Source organism: Papio anubis, chromosome 6 (assembly GCF_008728515.1).
Source record: "Papio anubis isolate 15944 chromosome 6, Panubis1.0, whole genome shotgun sequence".
NCBI classification, from domain to species: domain Eukaryota; kingdom Metazoa; phylum Chordata; class Mammalia; order Primates; family Cercopithecidae; genus Papio; species Papio anubis.
The window spans coordinates 7,396,091-7,414,061 of record NC_044981.1 but is presented as its reverse complement, the minus strand read 5'-3'; the positions used below and the strand labels follow the sequence as shown (position 1 = coordinate 7,414,061).

At 42.5% G+C, this 17,971-nt stretch overlaps 1 protein-coding gene across 1 annotated transcript; it reads left to right on the top strand.

Moving 5' to 3' along the window:
• The first annotated feature begins 3,888 nt into the window (after window positions 1–3,888).
• On the top strand, window positions 3,889–15,185 carry LOC116275317 (isocitrate dehydrogenase [NADP] cytoplasmic-like). Its single transcript, XM_031667264.1, is given in 6 exon segments — window positions 3,889–4,060; window positions 6,989–7,128; window positions 11,083–11,326; window positions 13,227–13,835; window positions 13,838–13,867; window positions 13,870–15,185. Coding segments are annotated over 6 exon segments (1,911 nt in total). The 3' UTR covers window positions 14,586–15,185.
• Window positions 15,186–17,971: the final 2,786 nt, after the last annotated feature.

Below are 17,971 nucleotides of genomic sequence, written 5' to 3'. Positions count from 1 at the left end.
AGCTTTTATAAATAACACTGCTATGTTGTTTTTAAGTAGTAAAATTACTATAAATTTTCCTTTTTTTTTTTTCTTTTTTTCTTGAGACAGAATCTCGCTCTTGTTGCCCAGGCTGGAGTGCAATGGCACAACCTCAGCTCACTGCAACCTCCACCTCCCAGGTTCAAGCGACTCTCCTGCCTCAGCCTCCCGAGTATCTGGGATTACAGGAACATGCCAACATGCCAAGCTAATTTTTTTTTTTTTTTGGTATTTTTAGTAGAGACGGGGTTTTACTGTGTGGGCCGGGCTGGTCTTGAACTCCTAACCTCAGGTGATCCACCCACCTTGGCCTCCCAAAGTGCTGGGATTACAGGTGTGAACGACTGTGCCCGGCCTTAATGTTCCCTTTCATTACAATTTCCCTATTACCCAGTGTTAAGAACTGTTTTTTTTTCCCCTTTTGCTTAGTAGTCTGTTACCATTATTAATTTATCCCTACACTCTCCCCTAGCTGAGTAAAGATTTTCTCAATATATTCATATCAGTTATTCTATTAATTTCATTGCTTGAAGTAATCTTTCCTGGCACCTTCTGGCTGGCTCCAATCTGAACCAGTTGCTCTCCAGACCTGACCTGCTTCTCAGCTGCTGAGGTGGGGTCTCCTTCACCATCATCCCCTCTGCCTGCTGCGTGTTGGTTGGATCCTCTCTTTTCTGGGTCCAGTGTCTCTTGCTTTCTTGGTTTACTCCTTCACTGGGGTGGCACGCAACTTCCACTGACATGGGAGGTAGAGTTTTTGAGAACCTGTGTGTTTGAAAGTGTCCTTATTCCACTACGAACTTCACTGATCATCTGGCCAGATGTCAAATTTAAGTTTGGAAAGAATGGCCCCTTAGACTATTGGAAGCATTGCTCCATTATCTGCTGTTTGCAGAGGTGCTGTTGAGAAGCCCAAAGCCGCTCTGGTCCTTTGTACCTTTTATAAAACCTTCAGTAGTGAGGATGATCCATCACTTTTAGAATGTAAATTTGGAGGCGTTCAACCTAGATACTCCTGTTGTTCAGTGCCCACTGCAGGAGAAATAGAGTATATTATTATTCTCAGAGAGTTGCTGTGGCCAAGACAAAGGCTCAAAAGATGATACTGCTTGTCCCCATCATTTCCTCCACTGCCCCTTCCTCTTCTCATGTTGAAGGTATTTTTTTTCTCACTGGAGGAGGATAAATAAACTTTCTATTATGCTGAAAGAGCAGGATTAAGCTTATGTTCTGAGCTCTCAAATCCTCTGAGACAGCCTTCATTCTTCACATATTGGAAGTCACCCATCAGGTTGTCTTCCAATCAAACATAACATAGCCCTTTCCACCTTCACAACCCTAGAATCCCTTCCGCTGTTTGGGTGTTTTTTGGAGTTCCCCACCTTTTAACTAAATGAACCTCACTGCCCCAAGCCAGGCACATCATCTTAATAATAAATCACAACTCTCACTGAAGGTTGACTATGTGCCAGACACTGTAAATGCTAATTGCACCACGTTTCATCTTGGTTAATCCTCAAACCCCACTAGTGCCATGACCCAGCTGGGGTTCAGGGAAGGCTATTGACTTGCCATGAGCTGGTTAGTGCAAAGCTGGGATTCAAATTCAGTTCTTCTCACTCCAAAGAACCAAGCTCTGAACAGTTTTGCTAGGTTGCCTTGGTCAGAAAATATACAATGGGTGGGTAGTTAGTGGTTCTTATCTAATCCCAGTCCACAGGAGGCAAATGCACCAAAAGATTGACAGTGATGATCTCTGGGTATTGGAATAATATTTTCTTTTTTATCCTTTTCTTTATTTTCCAAGTTTTCATCTCTGCCATAACCTTCTTGATAGAAAAAATAAAATAAAGACATTTGAGTTACAATAACTCTATCATTAGAAAAATAAAAACAATAGACTCCATGGCTGTAATGTTTAACTCAGACTCAGCGTCTCCATTGTTGTTTTGTCTGGAATAAGCTGAAAATTCCTCCAGGCAGGAGTGCTGTCCTTCATGACACTGATTATCCTGCCAGGCCCTGGATGACAAACTCTAATAATATATCTACTCCATTCCTCTGCCTACTCAGCCTGCAATTCTGTCTGAAAAGTCATCAGATCTGTCTGTGTCCCACAAGACCTGCGATGGTTTCCCACAACCCCTCCTCCACTCAGATGTGCAGAACTGGATTAATCATACGTCACGGCTCATGACACATTCCTCATGGTCCCTGCATTCCCCATCACCCTATTTGTAAAATAAGATAAAGAACATCCACCAGCTCACCACCCAAAATGAGTGTAATTTACATCCATCTGCTCAGCTGAGCGAACTCTCCGGGATATTGAGTTTTCGGCTTACTATTCAATTCCTGTTAAGTATATGTGTGTTTTCTAGTTTTATCATAAATATATGTATTCTGGAAAACTTTGTTGTTTTGTTTTAGTTGTTTTAAACATTGTCAACAGAGCTTAATGTGTGTAATTCTTGGACTTAACTTGCTTTTTTTGTTTGTTTGTTGTTTTTGAAATAGGGTCTTGCTCTGTCACTCAGGCTGGAGTGCAGTGGTGCGATCTCAGCTCACTGCAACCTCTACCTCCTGAGTTCAAGTGATTCTCATGCCTCAACCTCCTGAGTAGCTGGGATTACAGGTGCCCGCCACCACATTCAGCTAATTTCTGTATTTTTAGTAGAGTCAGGTTTAATTATGTTGGCCAGGCTGGTCTCAAACTCCTGACCTCAAGTGATCCGCCTGCCTCGGCCTCCCAAAGTGGATTATAGGCATGAGCCACTGTGCCCAGCTTTAACTTTCTCACTATTATATTTTTCAGATTCATCCACTTTGTTGCATGTTGCTATAAGACCATCTGCTGTTTAATGGTTTAATAACTTTCCATTGTATGAATGTATTACATTGGATTTATCTTTTTTGCTGTTGATGGACAGTTGGTTGATTTATACATTTTTGCTATTACAAAAAGGTCTGCTCTGAACATCTTTATATATGTCTCCTGGTTTTCTTGTTGGTATACCCAAGGATGGAAGGTTAGACCATAGAATATATGAATTTTCACATAGAGTATGTCAATTTTCACACACAAAAAGGTCAAAGTGTCATCTGAGATGGTGGCACCACTTTATGTCTGCACCAGATGTGTATAAGAAATCTAGAAAGCTGCCTGCTTTTCAGATCCACATACAGATTCCCCAATATAAACTGTTACATCCTTAACCAAGGTTTCAGACCAGATTTATGCTAAAGTTCTAGTTTCGGGCTAGAGCATCTTACCCTTTGTAAAGTTCTTTGGGGAAACACTACATGTGATTTTTCTCAGTCTTCTTGGATTGATCTAATAATTCTCCAAAGAGTTTTTAAGAACCCCAGAGAATATCTAGCCCTAACAGCATCTTCCTGTCTCACGGAAAAGCAGTAGAGTTGGGTGTTCTTACCTCTTCCCTGGTGCTCCACAAACTCACAGACAGAGGATGTCATGTGGTTAACAGAAGACAACATCAAGTAGTCACCGGCAATAGTAGTTACTGGAAGAAGAAAGGGACTATTTTTCAATTCAGTTAAATGTGGTAATGAATGAGTGAATTCCCCCCAAGGGTAGGAGAAAGGAGAGTCCTTATTTTTCTTCATTCTTTATTTCTTTTTTTGGAATCATTTTTTCCCCCAGAGATAGTCCCTTTATCTAAGAAAAAATAACTTCCTCCAGAGAGACAGACTGCTTTCCCCAAAACATAAAAGAAGCAGGCCACCTGCGCTAGCTCCACTTGTCTTCCTAGCCAAGTGAAATTGAAGGGGGCAGGGGAGGTCTCTGTGGGACGTGGAGGGGAAGGGAAGTATCCATGGGACGTGGAGGAGAGAGGGGAGATCTCCATGGAGTGTGGAGGGGGAAGGGAGGTGACCATAGCTCTGCTTCCTCCACAGGGAAGGGGAGTGGCCCAGTCTGGCTCCATCCAGCAGGCTTCACCTGTGCCCTCGGCCCCACCACAGGCAGAGCCGTCGGGCTCTGCCCGTGTTGCTAGACTTCCAGTTCACTTTTGTTCAGGCAAGTGAGTCTCTGTCATTGGCAGTTTAGCCCTGAGTTCAATTCCACGTTTATAGATTATTCCCTCTCCATTGCCCATTCTAATACTCACCACTGTTGATCTTCCCATCTCTCTCTAAAAAACAAAAAAACAAAACCCTACCACTCAAATCACCTTTCCTTGACTCAGTTCATGTGGCAGGCTCTGCACTCCTTGTCAATCCATCCCTCCATTGTCTCTTCTCTAACTCAGTACTCACCCACAGTGATTTTCAAAAATGTGATCCTTCCTTCCTTCCTTCCTTCCTTCCTTCTTTCTCTTTCTCTCTCTCTTTCCTTCCTTCCTTCCTTCTCTCTCTTTCTTTCTCTCTCCTTCCTTCCTTCCTTCCTTCCTTCCTTCCTTCCTTCCTTCTTTCTTTCTTTTTCTTTCTTTCCTTCTTTCTTTCTGAAACAGAGTTTTGCTCTTGTTGCCCAGGCTGGAGTGCAATGACATGATCTTGGCTTATGGCAACCTCCGACTCCCAGGTTCAAGCAATTCTCCTGCCTCAGCCTCCCGAGTACATCCTCCTGGGATTACAGGCATGTGCCACCACACCCAGCTAATTTTTGTATTTTTAGTAGAGACAAGTTTTCACCATGTTGGCCAGGCTGGTCTCGAACTCCTGAGCTCAGGTGATCTGCCCGCCTTGGCCTCCCAAAGTGCTGGGATTACAGGCCTAAGCCACCACGCCCAGCGAAAAATGTGCCCTTTCAAGAGTCAGCATGCGTGTTGGTAGATGGCTTAAGTGACCACCTTACCAATTCCAAAAGAATTGAGATGTGGGACCTCTGTCCTCTCCTCAATCAGTCCTTTGTCTCTATTTCCATAGTTGTCACTCTGGTTAGGGACTTAACCACTTCTTGCTTAGCATGGATTGCCCCTTTCCTTTCCACACCAGCACCAGGCTAACCCTCTGGAAAGTTCCCTCCTCATGCCATTCTCCCCCTCACAAATCTTCATGGGCTCCCACTGCTCACAGGTAAGATACATACTCCCCAGCCTGTCAGGCCACTCCCTCCACAGCCGAATCCCAGTACCCAATCCCAGGTGCCTTCCTGCCTCTGTGCTTTGGTTCCTGCCCTCTCCCACTGCAGTGCCCTCCTCTCTTCTCCATGCACGGTTAGATTCACCTTTTGCTCTCCGTGACACCCTTTCATGTCACCAAAGCCCATAGTTCATTTAAAAAAAAAATTCAACCCACCATCTATCCATTTATCCTTCCCTTCATTACATTCAAAACATTTAGCAAATGTTTTCCTTTTATTGAGTGCTTATGAGTCAAGCATTGTGCTAGATTCTATGGAAGCAAAAATAAGTTAGTCATACTTCCCATCCTGGAGGGATTTACAGTCTAATAGAATAAATACCAGCTGCCATTTAGTTTGCACATATTATACACTAGCTATAGTACGAAGCATTTAATATATTTTGTCACAAATTATCTTCACAATAACACAATATGAGAGGTATTATAATTATAATCTTGATTTTATTGATGATAAAACAGAGGCTTAGCGGGGTCAGGTTATCTATCCGTGGTTACTTGGGTGGCAATCAGCAGAGTCAGGAATGAGAGTCTATAAAAACCTGCTCTGATGTGTGCCCTGGGAACACACTTCCTCTCACCATACCACTCACCTTCCTCTCCCTCTCTCTCTCTACCTTTCCCTCTCTGCTGTCTCTGAGTTCACAGCATTCGGCAATTGTTCATGTACTATATGTTTTCTCCTTGCATTTCTTAACTTGTTATGTAACTTTTGTGTGCACTTATTTCATATTTCTTCAGTTAGATCTGTAAATGCTGGGCCGGGCGTGGTGGCTCACACCTATAATCCCAGCACTTTGGGAGGCCAAGGTGGGCGGATCACAAGGTCAAGAGATCAAGACCATCCTGGCCAACATGGTGAAACCCCATCTCTACTAAAAATACAAAAAAATTAGCTGGGCATGGTGGTGTGCACCTGTAGTCCCAGCTACTTGGGAGGCTGAGGGAGGAGAATCGCTGGAACCCGGGAGGCAGAGGTTGCAGTGAGCCGAGATCACACCACTGCACTCCAGCCTGGTGACAGAGTAAGACTCCATCTCAAAAAAGAAAAAAAAAAATTTGTAAATGCCATGAGACAAAGGAAGTTAGGAAAATATGAAATCAAGAATATTGTGCCTTGTGCAGAGTAGGATTCATATGTATGTTCCAGTTATAACAAGTTTGGGATGTCAACACCTCAATATTTTATAGAGCTAGGAGGAAGTCATCCATGAGTTAAACATAGATCACCAGCACTCTCAAACAGTGACCCCCAAACTTCTAAATTACGAGGACCATCTTGTTACCCAAAACTGCTGATTTGCTTCTAAGCAAAGAAAATCTTCTGACAATAACCATGGAGGAAACACTGTGTATTAGTATTATTTTTAAAACTGTCATGAATTTAGCGATGCCTTTGAGCAAATTTGTATTTTATTAATTGCAATTACACATCCCCATGTTTTTGAATAGTACGTGTAGGTGTAAAATATTGTGTATGCAGTCTATAGATAATGCTTGCAATGCAATCCCACGATTTTAAATGCCCCATCAGGCATCCATGCCCTACAGACTAGGAATCACTGATCTATGAGTTTGCGATCCCTGAGCTGAAAGTGGACAAGGTGAGCTCACTTGTAAAGGATCATGCTTCCCTTCTGAGTCCAGAATTCTTTTGTAGGAAGTAATCTTAGTTTAGGGCAGAGCTCTGACATTTATCTGTCTTCTCTATTCAATAAGAATACAAAAGGGGGAGGGTTTCCCCTCACTGATTATGCAATATAATTACTACAGCTGTGAATGGGCTTAACAGTCATGGGTTCAGTGTGACGAATTTAAACACAACTCAGAGAGTTCATTTTTAATGTCTCTTTCCTCTTCCCAGTTCAGATCTCAGAGAAATTTGCACTAACAGGGGTGAGTTCAGTCAAACCTGGCTATGTGCGAACTATCAACTGGAAACAGAATGCTGGCCATGAAAAGGAGGACTTTCTCCTTGCTGTGCCCTTTGTTAAAACTTTTTTGGTAACTCATCTTTGGTTTTTTTTTAAACAGGGTCTCACTTTGTCACCCATGCACCACCCTGGAGTGGCCTTGGCTCACTGCAACCTCTGCTTCCTGGGTCCAAGTGATTCTTGTGCCTCACCCACCCAAGTGGCTGAGATTACAGGCATGTGCCACCACACCCAGCTAATTTTTGTATTTTTAGTAGAGACGGGGTTTCACCGTGTTGGCCAGGCTGGTCTCAAACTCCTGGCCTCAGGTGATTCTCCCACCTCAGCCTCCCAAAGTGCTGGGATTACAGACGTGAGCCACCACACCTGGCCTCATATTTGTTTTTTATTGAAAGTCAAGGCTATATAGTCTGGGTAGAGAATGTTGCTGAGTGAACCTGGAAGAAATCATCTGAAGCAAGCACTATATGATTTATTGCATAACACAAAATGGATATGTAGTATTTTGTTCATACATCTACCTAATGCTTCCTTAAGGATGCCTCAGATCTTTCTGCCATAAGCCTTTAAAATGAAAGGCAATATACAAAGGTAGAATATGATGCTCACCATCATAGTAGAACTAACAGGAAAGGTGGCAGCTTAAAAAGGAGTGAGTATTATTCCAAGAAAGAAACAGGCCCATACACAAACAACTGCAAATATGTTGTGGTGACTTAACTAAGAAATTAGACTTAATTTAAAAAGTAATAATGATCTGTATTCATTTCAATCTAAACAATCCAGAGTTTTACCAGTTTATTTCAGAGAAACATGTACAATACTATTGCCCTCATCCCAAAATATATACAGAGCTCTTATCATGTGCATGGCATAATGAAAAGCAACAATATTCTATTTTAAGGAATTAGGTGCCTCTTGTAGTCTAAAGGTCAGATCTATAAATACTGTTCTCTATTTGGGCTTCCCAATTTCCCTCTGGTCTGAAGAACAGATCTCTCCCTCGAGAAGTTCAGCCTCTCAAACAATGTCAGGCACATTATAGGACTGAGGAAAGATGTGTTGAATGAATGAATTAATGAATGAGTGAGTGAAAGAATGAATGAATGAGCTCATAAACAGGGTGCCTGTCACTTCAACAAACAAATGTCTCAACGTAGAACCACAAGCAGTGGTGTCTGCCTGTAGGCCCAGCTACTCGGGAGGCTGAAGTGGGAGGATTGCCTGAGCCCAGTAGTTTGAGGCTATAGTGCACTATGATTGCACTTGTGAATAGCCGCTGCACTCCAGCCTGAGACATATTTTAAAAAGAAAAAAATGTATAAACACAGACATTCCATCCTCATTCAGGAAAAACTCAGAATGGAACTTCAGGCAGATAATGAAAAGCCACACATTCTACCAGTTGCTTTAACTACACGGTTTCCCCTTCCAAACCTGGATTTCTTATGGTCTTTACATCAAAAGTAGAAGTGAAAGGGGATTCTCCATGGTTGTGTGCGCCTTTTGAATGATAAATAGTCAATCGTTTTAAGGCAGTGTGTACAGGGGTGACTGATTCTGGAGAGCGGGATTTGTTGAGGAAGGTTTGTACGAGGAGCCCAAGGCAAGGATAGCGTGGGGTAGAGAAGGATGTCTACTGAGGGTAGAAATAGGAAAGGAGAAATCAATGCAGGAAAAACAGGAGCTCTGTGTGTGTATGTGCACATTTCACAAGTGCACAAAAGTAAAATATGCAAATATATATGGTTTGAATCGGATCCACAAATAAGCACTAAAATGCACCAGCTACCAAAGAGATGTTCACAGCGCCTCTCAGTCAAACGATTAAACAAATAGACTGACAGCATCTGTGGGAAAGATGTTTTAGCCTTTGAGCTCTACAGCTTTATATCAAGCTGGTCCAACCACTCTAAGGCACTAAGGGAAAAGATGAAAAAAATAGCATTCTTTAGCCTTATAATTGATGAGATAAAAATACTACCAGGAAGGCTTTCTGTCCGCAGGAACAAACTTAAACTGGTTAACTTGAAAAGGAAACATTCAAAAATAGATAATATTAATATGTGGTGTTAGAATTAGGGTAGTGGTGGCCAGGCACAATGGCTCACACCTGTAATCCCAGCATTTTGGGAGGCCGAGGCAGGCGGATTACTTGAGGCCAGGAGTTTGAGACCAGCCTGCCCAACATGGTGAAACCCCGTCTCTACTAAAAATACAAAAATTAGCCAGGTGTGGTGGTATGCACCTGTAATTCCAGCTACTCAAGAGACTGAGGCACAAGAATCACTTGAACCTGGGAGGCGGAGGTTGCAGTCAGCCAAGATCGAACCACTGCACTCCAGTCGGGTAACAGAGTGAGACTCTACCTCAAAAAAAGAAGAATTAGGATAATGGTTACATTGGGTGGGGAGTGACCGAAAGGGTCCAAAGAGGGGACTTCTGGGATGACAGTAATGTTTTGTTTCTTGACCTAGGGACATGGTGTGTTGATGAGTGAGAAAATCCATCCCACTCTGTACTTAATGATCTATATATATTTCTATATGAATATCGCACTTTAGTTCACTCAAAATGCCTACATAGACATTTGTTTTGTTTTGTTTTGTTTTGTTTTGTTTTGTTTTGTTTTGTTTTGTTTTGAGATAGGGTCTCACTCTGTCACCCAAAGGAGTGCAGTGGCACAATCACAGCTCACTGCAGCCTCAACCTCTCTGGGCTCAGGTGATCCCTCCTACCTCAGCCTCCCAAGGAGCTGGGACTACAGGTACCTGCCAGCACATCTGGCTAATTTTTGTATTTTTTGTAGAGATAGGCTTTTGCCATATTGCCCAGGCTGGTCTCAAACTCCTGGACTCAAGTGATCCTCCCACCTCGGCCTCCCAAAGTGCTTGGATTACAGGCGTGAGCCACCACGCCCAGTGCTATCTAGAAATTTCAAGATTATTTCATTGGCAATTGAATCTCTATAAAAACATAAGCAATTTCAAAACTTATATATATATATATTTTCTTTAACAAGGGTGGTGATGGATAGAATTCTAGCAATGAAGAGAAAGAGAGCCTATTCATAAGTCAAGTGTTTGGAGCTACCAAGGGAGATGAGACATTAGTCCTACGTAATTATTAAAGGAAATACTGGGCTCCACTTACCACAGAGCCCAAACTGATGGGCCAGATAAAAGTCTAGGCTCTCTGCAGGTCATACAGTCATCTAGCCTGTACTTTCCTAATTGTTTTCTTCTCCGGTATTACTAAAGGCTTATTAACCTGCTGGTAAACAATGAACACAGATTAGTGGTCATTAATCAAGGTCACGGGTCACCTAATAGGGATGGCTCAGTGAGTAGTTTCTGTTGGTCTTATGTAGTACCTGATGGACCATCAGGGATGACCAGGTCCAATATGGCTGTGTCACAACCCTATTCTCTCAGGAGGAAATGAGAGATATATGGTGTTAGAATTCCTTTCACTTTCCACCTCACCCTTTATGGATAAAGGAGGCCAATACAACGTGGGCCTGCCGGGGTCCTGTATTCTTACCCCGTCAGATTTTGACTCCTGCCTCTCATGTGAGGTATTCCACCAAGGATCCCCTCCCTCATTGACATGAGCAGACAGGAACATGAGGGCTACTGATTCCCAAGCTCCTCACCATCAACGTCGCCTTTTTCCCCTGTTTTCTCCAACTTTGAGAATTGGGAGCTCAGGCATGATGGCTCATTTCTGTAATCTCAGCACTTTGGGAGGTCAAGGTGGGAGGATTCCTTGAGCTCAGGAGTTTGAGGCCAGCCTGGGCAACGCAGTAAGACTCCATCTCTGTAAAATTAATAAAAATAAAAAATAAAAAGAATTGGGAGGAGTGACTGGTAATTTATCTTTATGAAAAGAAAATCCCCAAAGTATTCTTAATCATTTTTCATATTCAGAGGTAAAAAATCTGTCAGCATCACGATGACAGGTGGAATTTTCAGGTCGAGGGTATGAGCATTCCACAGAAATGTACTTACTCTCACTTCAACAGGGACAGTTACAGCTCTATCCCTATGAAATATCAGGATTCTGTGCAAGATTGCACAAGCAAAAAGGAGTTTTGATACTTTTAAGAAGTTTTAAGGGTCCCAGCAGCTTAGGGGTGGTAAGAATTGCAGCCAGTTCAGCTCTGCAGAGGCCCTCGCAGTGCCATCCTGGAACACTGCCTCCGCCAGGAAGCCGGGGAAAAGGAGCGGTTCAGTTCAAGAGACAGTCACGGAGAGATCAGCAGGAGGGTATCCAAACCTGCTCCTGCAGATGCTGGAACTGATTTTAAAATATGCAAATAATAAAAGTGAGAAAGTGTAAACAAAAGGGAAAGGAGGAGCAAAACTATGACATCAGACTCACCTGCAGAAAATGAAGATGCTAAAACCAGAAGAGGCCAGTCTCTGGTGAAGCAGGAGAGAAAGCAGCCAAATCTGGTGAGTATCCTCAACCGAGTACCCTCGATTATCTCAGCATTGCCTTCTTGCAGACACTAGAAGAGCCATTTTACCAACTATTTTGTAAATGCAAGTTTTTAGTAGTTCTAGAAACACACTTGTAAGAAGCAGGAAACCTACCCCATCCCTTAAAAAAAAATTGTTTTTGATAAGTGTAAATACTTTTTTAAAGAAATAAGCTCATGGCCTGGCGTTAGATTTCTTTTTCTTTTATTTAATGCCCCTTCCCCACCCTGGTTGTATATTTTTCTATATACATCATACATTTTTCAATTTAGCTATTCATAGATAAGTGGAAATCAAATTAAGGGAGACATTGACTATAGTCTGTGGATGGGGGAGGGGAGATGGTGGAAACTGTGCTGGTAGTTTCCAACATCCCATAACCAGAAGCACAATCAGGCCGGGTGTGGTGGTGCATGTCTCTAATCCCAGACCTTTGGGAGGCCGAGGCTGGTGGATCACTTGAGCCCAGGGGTTTGGGACCAGCCTGGGCAGCAAAGAGAAACCCTGTCTCTACTAAAAATAGAAAAATTAGCTGGGCGTGGTGGTGCACACCTATAGTCCCAGCTACTTGAGAGAATCACCCAAGCCGGGGATGCAGAGGTTGCAGTGAGCTGAGATGCACCAGGTCGCTGCATTCCAGCCTGGGCCACAGAGGAAAACCCTGTCTCAAAAAAAAAAAAAAAGTAGCACAATCAAATGGCAATTTAAAGTCGTGATCATGCAATTAACTTGTAAACATTTTATACTGCTTAGCTTTGTTCCCTTGTCTTTTACTAAAATTATTTGTAAAACTATTCCCTGATCTGGGTTCCCCGACGGACTTCGGTGTCCTCCATGACACCTTCGTTCCTGGTAATCCAATTTTTCCTAATAATTTTATCAATATGTTGTGAAAGATTGGACAGGTTTGAGCATGTAATATCTATATTAAATCGTGAATTAGTCAAACTTTAGACCAAATTTTCAATGTTTTAAGATAATGGCATTTGAAAACCTCTTTCTAAAAAAAATAATTTGTCTCCAAATTGTAAGCTAAAAAGTCAATAGAATAACTGTTTGGAAAAGAATTACAGTTGCATAGCTTTTTATATTTTCAGTACTCACCGTTAAGAACTATATACAGGGTTTCTGCAAAGGCCGTGACAGAAACCAAGGCAGCGGGAGTCCGGTTTGGGATTGCCAGCCTGTGTGTGTGAGTCTGAGTATGTGAGCAGCTGTGGCGCTCCAGGTCCTCGTCAGCATATCATCCCGGCAGGAGATAAACTACATTCAGTTAAGTCTGCAAGACTGGAAGGAATTGGGGTGATAAGAAATTGATTCACTGTTGGCCGGGCGTGGTGGCTCTTACCTGTAATTCCAGCACTTTGGAAGGCTGAGGCGGGCAGACCACCTGAGGTCAGGAGTTTGAGACCAGCCTGACCAACATGGAGAAACCTTGTCTCTACTAAAAATGCAAAATTAGCCAGGCGTGGTGGCGCATGCCTGTAATCCCTTGGGAGGCTGAGGAGGAGAATACTTGGGAGGCTGAGGCAGGAGAATCACTTGAACCCCTGGAGGTGGAGGTTTGCAGTGAGCCGAGATCATGCCATTGCACTCCAGCCTGGGCAACAAGAGCAAAACTCCATCTCAAAAAAAATAAAAAATGATTTTAAAAAAATTGATACACTTTCAAGGTTTATTAAAGTCAAAATATCTAAAAAAAAAAAAATTAGTGGCAGTTCTGTGGTAGAGACGCAAGGAGATGAAATGACACAAATCATTTGGGAATTGATTCAAGAGAAACTCATTTTTCCCTATGTGGAGTTGGATCTACATAGCTATGATTTAGGCATAGAGAATCATGATACCACCAACCACCAGGTCACCATGGATGCTGCAGAAGCTATAAAAAAGTATAACATTGGTGTCAAGTGTGCCACTATCATCCCTGATGAGAAAAGGGTTGAGGAGTTCAAGTTGAAACAAATGTAGAAATCGCCAAATGGCACCATCCAAAATATTATTCTAGGTGGCACAGTCTTCAGAGAAGCCATTATCTGCAAAAATATCCCCCAGCTTGTGAGTGGATGGGTAAAACCCACCATTGTAGGTCATCCTGCTTATGGGGATCAATACAGAGCAACTTATTTTGTTGTTCCTGGACCTGGAAAAGTAGAGCTAACCTACACACTAAGTGACAGTACCCAAAAGGTGACATACCTGGTACATAACTTGGAAGAGGATGATAGTGTTGCCATGGGGATGTATAATCAAGATAAGTCAATTAAAGATTTTGCACACAGTTCCTTCCAAATGGCTCTAAGGGTTGGCCTTTGTATCTGAGCACTAAAACACTATTTTGAAGAAATATGATGGACGTTTTAAAGACATCTTTTTGGAGATATATGACAAGCAGTACAAGTCCCAATCTGAAGCCCAAAAGATCTTGTATGAGCATAGGCTCATCGATGACATGGTGGTCCAAGCTATGAAATCAGAAGGAGGCTTCATCTGGGCCTGTAAAAACTATGATGGTGACATGCAGTCAGACTCTGTGGCTCAAGGGTACGTTACTCTTGGCATGATGACCAGTGTGCTGGTGTGTCCACATGGCAAGACAGTAGAAGCAGTGGCTGCCCACTGGACTGTAACCCGTCACTACCACATGTCCCAGAAAGGCCAGGAGACGTCCACCAATCCCATTGCTTCCATTTTTGCCTGGACCAGAGGGTTGGCCCTCAGAGCAAAGACTGATAGCAATAAAGAGCTTGCCTTCTTTGCAAATGCTTTGGAAGAAGTCTGTATTGAGACAATTGAGGCTGGTTTCATGACCGAGGACTTGGCTGCTTGCATTAAAGGTTTACCCAGTGTGCAATGTTCTGACTACTTGAATATGTTTGAGCTCATGGACAAACTTGGAGAAAACTTGAAGATCAAACTGGCTCAGGCCAAACTTGAAATTCATACCTGGGCTGAGGAGGATAAGTATCTTTTGGCAACTAGGTCTACAGGTTTACATTTTTCTGTGTCACACTCAAGGCTAAAGGCAAAATCTATTTTGTAATTTGTTTAGAAGCCAGAGTTTATCTTTTCTATAAGTTTATAGTCTTTTTCTTGTATATAGTTATTGCCGCCTTTGTGAATGTGGCAAGGGACTTTAAATTTTATTTTCTGGTAGCAGCCTAGGAATTCGGTTAGTACTCATTTGTATTCACTGTCACTGTTTCTCATGTTCTATTATAAATGACCAAAATCAAGAGTGCTCAAAAGGGTCAATGATAGCCACAGTATTTTTCCCTAGAATATGCATAAAGTAGAAATGTACACCCTTCTTCTCCTGTCCATGACCTTGGGCATGGGGAGGTTTTGTTGTTAAAGATGTCCCATTACGTGATGTAGAGCTGTACATTAAACTTGCACATGACTGGAACAAACTATGAATACAATTAAAATGTGTTGAAGATACTGCAGTCATTTTTGTAAAGAGCTTGCTGAATGTTTCCAATAGACTAAGTATTTTTCAGGCCACAGGAGAGTTTGGAATCTGGGATAAATACTACCTGGAGGTGTGGAAAAAAAATAAAACAACTATATACATTATATGTATATAGTTGCATATGTATATGAATCATTAGGTCTATGTACTGATCACTAAGACAAACAAACAAACAAACAGTAAAATATCAATTAAGGTAGAAAAAATGTCTAAAAACAGTAGGTATGGTAGAAAGAGCACTGGATTTTTAGGCAGGTAGACAGGACTCCCAACCCAGAGAAGTTCTGTGATTTGTGCGACATTGCAGAGCAAATATTACATGGCAAAGCCAAGACTTGACCCATGCCTTCAGGTTCTCAGCCCTGCTGTTACCATTACCCAACACAGACGCTCAGAGGTAACTCTTCATCATACAGCTATGCGTGGCTTGCAAAGCCAAAGAGCCAGAAATGGGTTCAACTCCAGATTTTCTCATTCACTAGATTGCCTGTGGCAATGATTCTCAATACTTGCCATGTACCGGATTATATGAAGGAGCTGTGGAAAACATACAGTTGCCCAGATCCCTCTTCCAAAGATTCTGACTCATTTGTTCTGGGGTGGGGCCCAGGTAGTTTAATTTATTTAAAAAATGTCCCTGGATGATTCTCATATGCAGTCAATTTGATGAGAATCATTGTTTTCTGGCACTGGTTCTCAACCCTGGCTGCACATTAAAATCACCCAGGGAATTTTGAAAACTACAGGCCTAAGTCCCATCCTCAGAAACAGTCAATCACCTGGTCTGGGTGTATCCTGGGCCCTGGCCTTTGCAAAAGCTTTCCAGGTGATGCTAATGTGTGGCAGGTATGAGAACCATTGCTCACAGGCTCCCCAAACCATGCATCCTTAGTCTAAAATCATCTCTCAGGGAAGGGCCTGACCATCAGCATTCTGAAAAGTCTAGCACTGTCAGTGTTCAGTAAGTGCTTGTTGAAAGAATTGCCTCATGAGAATCAATGTCTATTGACAGGTGAGAAGGGCAAGTTTAAGAAATAATGAGCATTTAATATGAAAATGTCCTGAGGGGGGATTATGTAGTTAGTTAAGCAAATATTATGACAATACGCAGATTATCTTACGAACACAAAGGTGGCCTTCTTAAGTAATTGAGGCTGCTATCCTAAACCTGGGATAGTCTCATGTAGGGTAAACACACCTGGTAGCAATTATTTAAGCATACTCTTGAGAATGACCCTGGATGGCAGATGCATCTAAAAGTGTGTTCCAATCTAGGGAACCCAAGTAGCTAACCCGGAAGTTCATTCCTTTTCTATGATAAACATCTGAACCCCTGGCACGTTCCATGGAACACAGGCTGTACATCGAGGACCTGAGTTTTGGGTTAAACGAAGGTTGCCAAGTGGAGGTCGTCACAGGGAGGGTGTTAAGTGGAAATGCTATAAAAACTTCATGCTGTTTGCAGGCAGCTGCAGTTTTCCTGCCCAACCCACTGCCACTGGGCTACGTGGTTGTGTTGTCCAGCCTGCCACCGCCGGACTCTCTCCCTTGTATGTAACCCCCTAATAAAACCCCGTGTCTCATTTGTCAGCTCTTGGTCTCTTCTTTGGCCTCTTGAACCTGGTACCTTCCCTACTGAGATTAATAGGAGTTTGGCACAACACCTTATCCCCAAGAATATTGTGAGAGTGAGAATCAGCAAATTCTACCTACCTTAACTAATCCCTACCTCGGACAGAGCCATTCTTTACTGAATCCAACAGCAGTCTCAGCACATGGCATCTGGAACACCAGATAATTCTCTTACCAAACGCTGTTTCCAGTATATAATGAAGGCCATGACCCACCAGTGGGAATTGACACTATGGAAGAGCTATTTGCCTTCACGGATATGAGCAGACTAGGAAAAGAAAAATGATTCCCCCTTTCAACTTATTTAACAAGAATGTTAACTGACAAAGTAGAATAGCAAAGGGCCTCTGCTGCATAATCCCACATTTGTAATAAACGTGACCTGGAAGAAATTTACCAAAATATGAACAGAGCTCATGTTTATCTTTGGATAGAGAGATTATGGTGATTTTTATGTTTTCCTTTACACTTTTCTGTTTTCTGAATGTTTTGCCTAGTACAGATATTACTTTTAATAAGAAAAAAAAAACTACCCTTTAAAAATTGTGGGTGTGTGTGTATGTGTATGTGTGTGTGTACAGAAGGTGGGTTAAAAAAAATTTAAGGTGCTCAAGTCTGGGGAATGACTCTCAGAGGCATTTCTAAATCTGCTGGCACTTAGACAAGGAGGAGCAGGTTTGTCCGACAGCTTGAAAGCTCAGCAGATCCATTAGCGCTTTCGTCAGCAGGTGGAGATTTTGCAAGCCTGGTGTGGAGCTTGCCAGCCTCAGCAAAGTTGGTATCAGCCAGGTGACCAATAAAGATGAAGTTCCAGCAACCTCTGTCCACTTGGTGCCCAGCCTGATGCAAATGAATGGATCTGAACACTCTTGATGTCAGACTGCTGTTGATTGATAATGTTAAATACATGGAGAAGACACCAGGAGAAACTATTCAGAAAGATTCATGGTATAAACCACCAGGTTCCAATACTTGACTAAAGCTGCTCTCAATGTTTATAAATCTATTTGGTTTGGAAGTCAGATGCAAATGGCATATGGACGAATCTTTTAGAGAAAATTTAGCTGAACTTATGTGCTTGGCTTATGTGAGAAGCCCAGTGAGTATCATAGACCAGTAGGAGCTCCCAGATAAAACCTCAAATCCAGTAGCAATGTCCTCTTACCTTCAGAAACAAGGCTCTCTTTCCTCAGAAACTTCCAACTCTTCATAACCATCTATAAGACTACTTCTTTCAAACTTTCATGGTCTGGTGCAGTGGCTCATGCCTGTGATCCCAGCATTTTGGGAGGCCGAGGTGGGAGGATTGCTTGCATCCAGGA